The 8,598-nt window shown below is 29.1% G+C and overlaps 1 protein-coding gene across 5 annotated transcripts in view; it reads left to right on the top strand.

Annotated features, from left to right (window-relative positions):
- The first annotated feature begins 4,962 nt into the window (after window positions 1-4,962).
- The window catches only part of LOC103312029 (peptide transporter family 1), a 10,325-nt gene continuing 6,689 nt past the window's right edge, over window positions 4,963-8,598 (top strand). For 2 of the 5 annotated variants that reach the window (XM_016800457.2, XM_029489539.1), the window contains exons 1-5: window positions 4,963-5,242; window positions 5,306-5,344; window positions 6,879-6,951; window positions 7,031-7,172; window positions 7,271-7,363. In XM_016800457.2, coding sequence (XP_016655946.1) covers window positions 5,312-5,344; window positions 6,879-6,951; window positions 7,031-7,172; window positions 7,271-7,363 — 341 coding nt within the window. In that variant the 5' untranslated portion in view covers window positions 4,963-5,242; window positions 5,306-5,311. Of the gene's footprint in view, window positions 5,243-5,305; window positions 5,345-6,878; window positions 6,952-7,030; window positions 7,191-7,270; window positions 7,364-8,598 lie in introns of those variants that run through there. The other 3 variants (XM_016800456.2, XM_016800455.2, XM_008192028.3) reach the window with 3 other exon arrangements.

Below are 8,598 nucleotides of genomic sequence, written 5' to 3'. Positions count from 1 at the left end.
TAAATCCAGTTGGTTCGTTTCTGTATTTTAATGATTGACAATAAGTACATTCATTATCCATTAACCCAATTGAAATATTATTTTCGAATTCATAGTCGGTTTCTGGATTGTATGAAAATGCTTTCATTTTTAAAAATTGTTCTAACTTTGATTTTCTTTGTCTGGTTCGTTCACTACTGTAAACATTAGTGATACCTTCTTCAACATTTTCTTGAGATTCATCTACTTCTCTGTCGTTTTTTTTCTTGTACTTTTTGTTTTTTATCGAAGAATATGAAGATTTTCCAATAATTTTTCTTTTTCCCATAATAATAATCTATATACTTAAAGATAACATAAACATATTAGTATATATAAGAACAGATCTATAATAATATGTTTTCAGCCAACAATTAATAATAATAAATAATTCCTATAAAACAATGTAATAACCCAGGGCAACCGTTCAATATATGGCAAATTTCCAACGCAAATCTCATAATCCCCGTTTGAACCCCTACCGGTGGCGTCCTGACACGAATATAATTGGCGATACGTTCTTCTTCTCGACGAAAAGAATGTATTGGAAAAAAAATAAATTGAATCGGTCTAATATCTCTTGAGAAAAATGGTCACGGTTATCCCGCCACTTAATTTTATTATACAGAATAACTTATTTACGATACACTACCAGCTATATATGTTTGTTATAGCTTATACGTTATTATCATCGACTATTATGATATTTGTTCTTACTTCGTAAATTTAAGTAATAACGCACTAACTGGGTGAATTACTAATATCCTATTACTGTGCTTATTCGCCCGTCAACTATTCCAAATATTATGTAATAAGGAATATCTGATAATACTGATAATAGTAATTTTAATAACAAAATTGTCACAATAATTTTGGAGGTACGCCAATACACCACACTATCTATGATCAATCTTGTTTAAATCGTGGCTCCTAGTTCCTACTTAAAATAAAAATAAAAACCGGTTTCAGAGTGGTTACCGGTAATATTGAAGAATTAAAACCGCTTCCAAACCGATAACCGGTAACCGCATTTTTAGTGATCATTTTGGTAACCGGTAATCAATTACCACTAATTCTAAAAACCCCGAAAACCGGTTAGGTTCTTCGGAAGCGGTTTCAAGCCCTGTGAAATACTGTCCACTCTCAACATGTCCTGGACGGAGTTAAACACGTGAGGGGCTATTTATTTTTATAAGACTATATGAACATCGATTAGTAATTTTGTCAGCAATTTTAATATACGAATGTCATGCTGCATGCTGATTTGATATAATAGCTATCATCGATAGCCACCTTTTTTTTTCTAGTTAATCGAGGACGGAGGAGGACGGAGCATTACTTCTCCTCGATCGATAGCCACCTAGGACGATATTTAGTATACCTACTTATAATAAATTATAGATAATATGCATTATATTTTAAATTATAAATTTATTAATTTTACCGACTAATTAACATACATCCTATTAATATTATAAACGCGAAAGTTTGTAAGTGTGTTTGTCACTCTTTCACGTAAAAACTACTGAATGGATTTTAACGAAACTTTGCCATAATATAGCTTAGACATCAGAATAACACATAGGCTACAAATCACCCCCATAGGTCCAGCTTAGAGATTTACGGTGGACATTTTTGTTTATAAATGGTCGCCAAGGGGTTACAAAGCTATTATTATAATAATAATTATTGGTTGCCGTGAAATCAGTGTATTCATTCAATTCGTGGATGAGGAGGAAATATCGGTCGACAGACTCGGCATTCACAATTAGTCCAGCCGTTTAGAAAGAGTTCAATGACACATTTGGTATAACTTTGATACTTTAGAGTTAAATTATAAAGTTACGTACATAAACAGCACGGGGTCCGCGATCTACCGCAGGTAGATTGCCTACCTGATAATATACTGCTGCGAATCAGAATTTTTATCCCGGGCAACAGAAGAGTTAAGATACATTTTGAACACCATACACCGAGTATTTAATAACGAATTGAACAAAGTTTGAGTCATATAGAGTAGGTACATTTAATGTGAAACGAAGTGCACGGGACCAGCTAGTATATTATATATATAGGTACTGAATATCGTCTTAGGCGAGTACCTACGATGATAGGCGATAGCTAGGGACTAGGGTTTTAAATAAAATGTTTATTATATCTATAAGTTTATAGTCGTCAACTTCCAAATAAAAATTTTTTAAAAGTTGGTTTATTATATAAAACAAAGAAAATATGTGACTTTTTACATATAATGTATACGTTGTTTAACAAATCTATATATAAAAAATTTATACGGGAACATACTACTTGCGTCCGAAATTATTATCAGTAGGTGAGTTGCGTCCCAGTTTTTTTGATTAAAAAAGTATTTATCGATGATTATATTTGTATGGCGCATGATTGTGCAATTTAATCGTATATCATTCAACCGCTAACTTCAAAAACGAGTTAATTTATTAAACAATGGCCATCAACAGTTAACTGTAGCACTGAAGTTCGTAAAAACAACATTTTCGAATATTTTTTACTCAAAGTCTAGATTACCAGTTACATTTAAGGTCCAGCTCCCTTTTGAATGACGCAAGTCGGTCTTTCCCTTTTAAAATGTAAGTAATATTAACATAATGTTTCATAAATGTATACTTTATATAAGAATTACAATTACGACATTTTACAAGCACTGTAATCTTTAAGGCCTGATTGTCAAATGTATTCAAAAATCCTGCCACCGCATAATCCCAAAACCAGTAAAATATATATTACAATGCACAGCAACAAGCATTTGCAGCACTGAATTTGAGACAAACTTACATTTGCGAGTTTTTTGATCTAAAAATGTATCTTATCGATATCTATAACTTAATGGCACGATTGTAATCCAAAAACCAGAAAAATATGTATTTTAAGAAATATGAACGTTATTTTTCATAAATCTACACTCTATTTAAGATTTACAATTACGAAATTTTACAAGCACTGTAATTGTTAAGGCCTGATATTCAAATGTATTCAAAAATTCTGCCGCCACATAATCCAAAATCCAATAAAATATCTATAACAATGGACACCAAAAATTATCAGCAGCACTAAATCAAATTTTTTTTTTCATTTACCTTTTATCTGCAGACTCGATTTTTACTATCTATTTACTATCAGTATTGTTATGGAAATATTAAATTGAATAAGATTCATAATATATTTGAATAATATTTGTATAACACATTTTATATGTATAGATTTTTGTAGATTGTATTACTTTTTGTCATGTTTGAAACTTATTTCCTTTTATATTGCCAAAAATATTAACAAAATATTTGTAAATAGTCACTCTTAGGGTTGTTCGATTATTTTGATTAATCAAAATTTACTACCATTAATTAATTTAATTGATTATTATACGTATTAAAAAAAAAACGATTAATCCTAATTTTGATTAATCGGTTATTAATCGATTAATCGGGTATTAATCGAATATCGATTAATCGGGTATTATTCGAATATCGATTAATCGGGTATTATTCGAATATCGATTAATCGGATATTAATTGTCAAATAAACAAGAATTAAGAATAAATCAATAAACTATTTTTATAGCCATTTCCTGCAGCCGTTCCTGATATTGGTTATTTTTGCATCTTCTATTATGATTTATGAATGATTTGAAATAGATGACAACTCTAGATTAATATTTAAATATTTAATAGTTAATAGTTTAATAGCTTAATACTCTCAAAGAATTTTTTGACATAAATCGATTAATCTAATCAGGAAATTTTAGAGCTACATTCGGATATGACTCAAGACTTAATAAAATTGTACTGTTCACTAATTAATACATAAATTACTTACTTCTTGATTCAATTATAAACTGATTGTTTCAATTAATCGATTAATCTAATTTTGATTAATCGGAATGGCGATTAACCGATTAATCAGCCGATTTATCATTTTTCAATCAATCGATTTTTCAATTAATTGTGCATAATCATAATCGATTCTCCTCGAAAATAATCGAACAGTCCTGATTTTAAATTATTGTTAACTAGCTGACTAAGCTAGGCGGCTTCGCTTGTGTGTAGGCTTTTTTTTTTTTTTGCGGAAAACCCTATACAGTATACTATTATGCGCTATACGTCATTTAGGTTTATCTCGATTTTAGTGTATCTCAGTTTTAGTGTAGGTACATCAGTCCCGGACACGTCGCCGTCAACGTACTTATCTTTGTGAAATAATAAATTGTACGTTGATGGTACCCGCAATTCACGGATTGGATTTAGCTCTTGGTATATTTTTAACGGGGTTTATACTATATTACTCTTTAAATCTCTTTATGGAGGTGAAAAAAGTTGAACTAGTTTTTAAAGCATATATTCGATACATATTAAAAGTATGAATAAGCTATAATTACTATTTACTAATAAAATCGTGTTTTCTTGTTTTCAATAAACGAGTATAAAATGGAAGCAAATACTGTTGTCAACTCAATACTGTTTTATTCGACTAAGCTGGCAACAAGGCAGTGCTTGAAGAACTATTCATTGTAGATCTAATATATATATTCATACACTTTTTATACGTCATATTGTGTTTTAGACTGTTATATAACTACTAACTAGAAATCATAGGTGATAAAAAGTTACGACACGCCCTTATATACGCATATGCAGGCATCAACGGGTTTAATAATAATAGTTCATGGGCTGCAGAGAATAATGTTTCCTTTAACAATGAAATAATAAACATTAAAAAAATCAATTTGAAATAATAATACATTTTTCTATTAACAATTAATTTTCCATACCTATTTTTATTTAACTGTACGTTTTTTATTCGTTGGACATTTTAGTTAAAGATATTTTGACCTAGATTCTTAATACTTTACTGGGTAATAAAAAAAGATTATTTCGAGTACCAGATTAATAACTATAATTTTGAGCTATAAAAAAAATAGATATTAAAAAATGCATTTCATAAAAAATGTTAAAGTTCATAAGCTCAATGTTCTCGGTTCGATGAAACTTGTGTGTGAGTTGAACAGTTTGACTTGGTCCGGTGTCGTTTGATATTTTAAATTTCCCATTTTAAAAATTGTAAACACAAATGCTTTGATAAAATACAGCAAATTTGTCAGAGTTAATACGTGATTGGAAAAACTATAAAGTTCAGGAACGTTAATATTATTGTACCAGCACACCCATTAAGGACCAAAAATATAAATTTTTAGGTATGGCAGTACATTATTTATTTATTATGTTTTTGATTAGCAAATTTGTATATTTTTTTCCAGCACAGCATGGAATTGACATCTGTTCAAAAGGAAAAATCGGTGAGTTGTTAAATATAAATACTTTCATTTAATTTCAAAATCCGTAAACATTTTTCAACTATATGAATCTATCATAAAAAGTTTCTACTTTTAGTTTAAATCAATGTACTACGTGTCGTTATTTAATTTATAAAAAATTGTATATTATGTAAATTGTATTTAGAAATGCATCGACACCACACTGGTATAGCAATATAGTAAAATAAAACTAAATTTGCAAACTATGAACAGGTATCCATAGTTTGGAGCTAATATGTTTTATCGGAACAGAATTTCAATTTTACAAATGTATTACTACCATAATTTACACCTGAGGTCTCCCGCCTTTTTAAGGCCAGCCAAATCTGTAATACGCTTCGGCATCACGGGCCAACATTTTTTGTTGAGTCCCCTGTGAGACCCCTGATCTACACGATGATAATTAAAAAAATCAAATATTTTGGTAGGTAATTAAAATCATGGTTTTTTAAATTAAAATGTTGTATAATTAATGATATCCTAATATTGGGAACGAAAATTTGTGTAATTACGTATTATATTTAAATTTAGTTTTAGTTTAAAATTTCAAAAATTCAAATTATAAAACTAAATTTGATCAAAAATAATATAATCAGAAATTAACTTTACTTACAGGTCTAATGTTAGTACTAGTGGGATCTTTTTGTTTTTTTACCAGTAAAAAAATCGTACCGATGGAATTTACAATCGTCCATTAGGTTTAAAACGAATAGTTAAATTCCAATAATATCTTAAATCTATATTATCCTTATTTTACGTAATTAACTCTGGTTTAACTCTAAATAAATGGGTTGGTATTTGGTATATTTATACAAAGGATATCCGAATAAAAGTGTTAATGGAAAAGGGTAATCTGAAATTATAACTTATCAAATTATCATGCCCATATAAATAAAAATTAATTTAATTTCCCCGACTTAAATGGTTTTTGACATAAAAGGTGATTAAGGGGACGTTAAAGTGACATTTGTTGTCTCCTTCTTACAAGTGCGTAACATAGCAAATTTTACGCTCAGCAGAACACGTTTTACTTCGTTAGTTCAAAAATTAGAGCGAATTGACTTCTTATACAATTTAAAGGTAAGATTATCATCTAGCCAATGGCACAGGCTTTTTATTATATTTTTATTTTAAACCGAGTTATTTTAAAATGTACAAACAGTTTACAATTTTAAAATACATATTACTCGCTTTAAAATTAATATATGATAAAAAACCTATATTATGTCATTGTCAAGATAATATTCTTACCTTTAAATTTTATAGCAGTTTAATTTTCTCCAATTTTTCAACTAATGGAGATAAAATATGTGTTCTGGTGAGCGTTAAAGTTGCTGTGTTACGCACTTGCAGTAATACAGGGACAACAAATATCACTCTAACGTCCCCTTAAGGTTCTTCTTCAATAATAAGTATCAACGACTTGCCTATGAATTATTATTTGTACACCAATATACTTTATTTCTACACAGAACACTGAATCTATATTTACCAAAAAAAATTATTTTTTTCTTAGATATACCCCAAGTACACATGGCTTATCGTAATCAGTGAATTGTGTGAACGATTTACCTATTTTGGATTGAAATGTGAGTTAATAGAGTGGGTAGACAGCGGTTAAAGAAATACAATTTTTCCAATTTCATAATTCAATAATTATCTGTTTAGCTGTTTTGATTTTATACCTGACAAGAATACTGCAGTTCAACGGAGAAGAATCAACAATAATATATCACAGTTTCATATTTCATGCGTGTATCATGCCATTGCCGAGTGCAATTTTGGGAGACTCTTATTGGGGAAAATTCAAGAACGCTGTGCACATTTGGTTTGGAATTTAATCTCTTTAAATAGCTTACCTATCTGAATTTTTAAAATTGTATGGGTTTTGTGAAATACATTTTTTAGAACAATAATGTATTTGTCATTTTTCTACGCATTGGGATGCTTAGTGCTCACCGGTGGATCAATTGCAGATATGTTCGGCCTCGACGTTCAAAAGTAAATCGATAGTTATTTTGCATTATATATTTATATTTATATGATTAGTTTTCAAAACGCAATCATTTATTAGGTACGTAAAATTTTTTGTATTGATAGGTTTTATCATATTTTTCTTCCTTAAAAAATTTTCAACAAAACTCACACCAAATTTCCATGGGTGATTTCAATTAAACTTTGACTACGTCAAATCCATGCAACCGATTACCATGAAGGGGCATCAGTTATATTCGCATTGACTTCGTCAATAATACTCAGCCCATACTAATATAATACGAATAGAGATAAATGAACTTTGGCGCAGGGAAAATTAGGCGTAAAAAAAATATCAATCAATAATAATAATATATATAGTAAAAACTAATTGTTAAAATACAATATCCAAAACAGTTCTTTGTATTATGTATGTTTACTATGATAAAAAAATGGGCTGATTCCATGTTGAAATAATTTATAATTAATAATTATTATACAATTTGGAAGTGCGTAATATTTAATTGTAAACTGTAAAGTACGATTGATACCAATAAACCATTATAGTTGAAGGCATTAAATATTGAAAATTATCTTAGATTTCATAGTTTATAGTTATAGGTGAACTAGAACTAAAATATAATTTTTAAGTAGAATACCACTCAAAATATTTAATTTAATTTCAATTAATATTAAATTATTAGTTTTTAAATTTTTCTTTAAATATTTATATACTGATCTGTTGAGTGTATTATAATTAACTAGCTGAACCCGTGCACTGCGTTGCCCATTAAGTGTACCAATTCTATGTGACTCAAGCTTTGTTCAACTCGTTATTTAATATTCTGTGTGTGGTTTCAAAATTTATCTTAACTTTTCCGTTGCCCGGAATAAAAATTCTGATTCGATGCAGTAGGTACATTATCAGATAGGCAATCTACCTGTGGTAGATTGCGGACCCCGTGCTGTATGTACGTTAGTGTATGATTTAACTTTAAAGTATCAAAGTTATACCAAGTTTATCGTTTTTATTTAATTCCACCTATGGTGAGATATATGGAGATATTTTTAATGGAGATATATATAACGTTGTTTTGCCTAAAAGTTTTTTTTTAAATTAAGTGGACCCGGTGAACTTAACGCCTTCAAATAAACTCTAGAGTGATAATAAAATTCAAGAATTCCATTTAAATGAATTGTTACAGAAATCAGTTGAGTGCATTTTGATGAACAATGTTTTTAGTTTTGTTTCTGGTGCAAAA

The sequence above is a fragment of the Acyrthosiphon pisum genome, chromosome A2 (assembly GCF_005508785.2).
Source record: "Acyrthosiphon pisum isolate AL4f chromosome A2, pea_aphid_22Mar2018_4r6ur, whole genome shotgun sequence".
NCBI lineage: Eukaryota > Metazoa > Arthropoda > Insecta > Hemiptera > Aphididae > Acyrthosiphon > Acyrthosiphon pisum.
The sequence above is the reverse complement of the archived record's forward strand: the minus strand, read 5'-3'. Positions and strand labels throughout refer to the sequence as shown.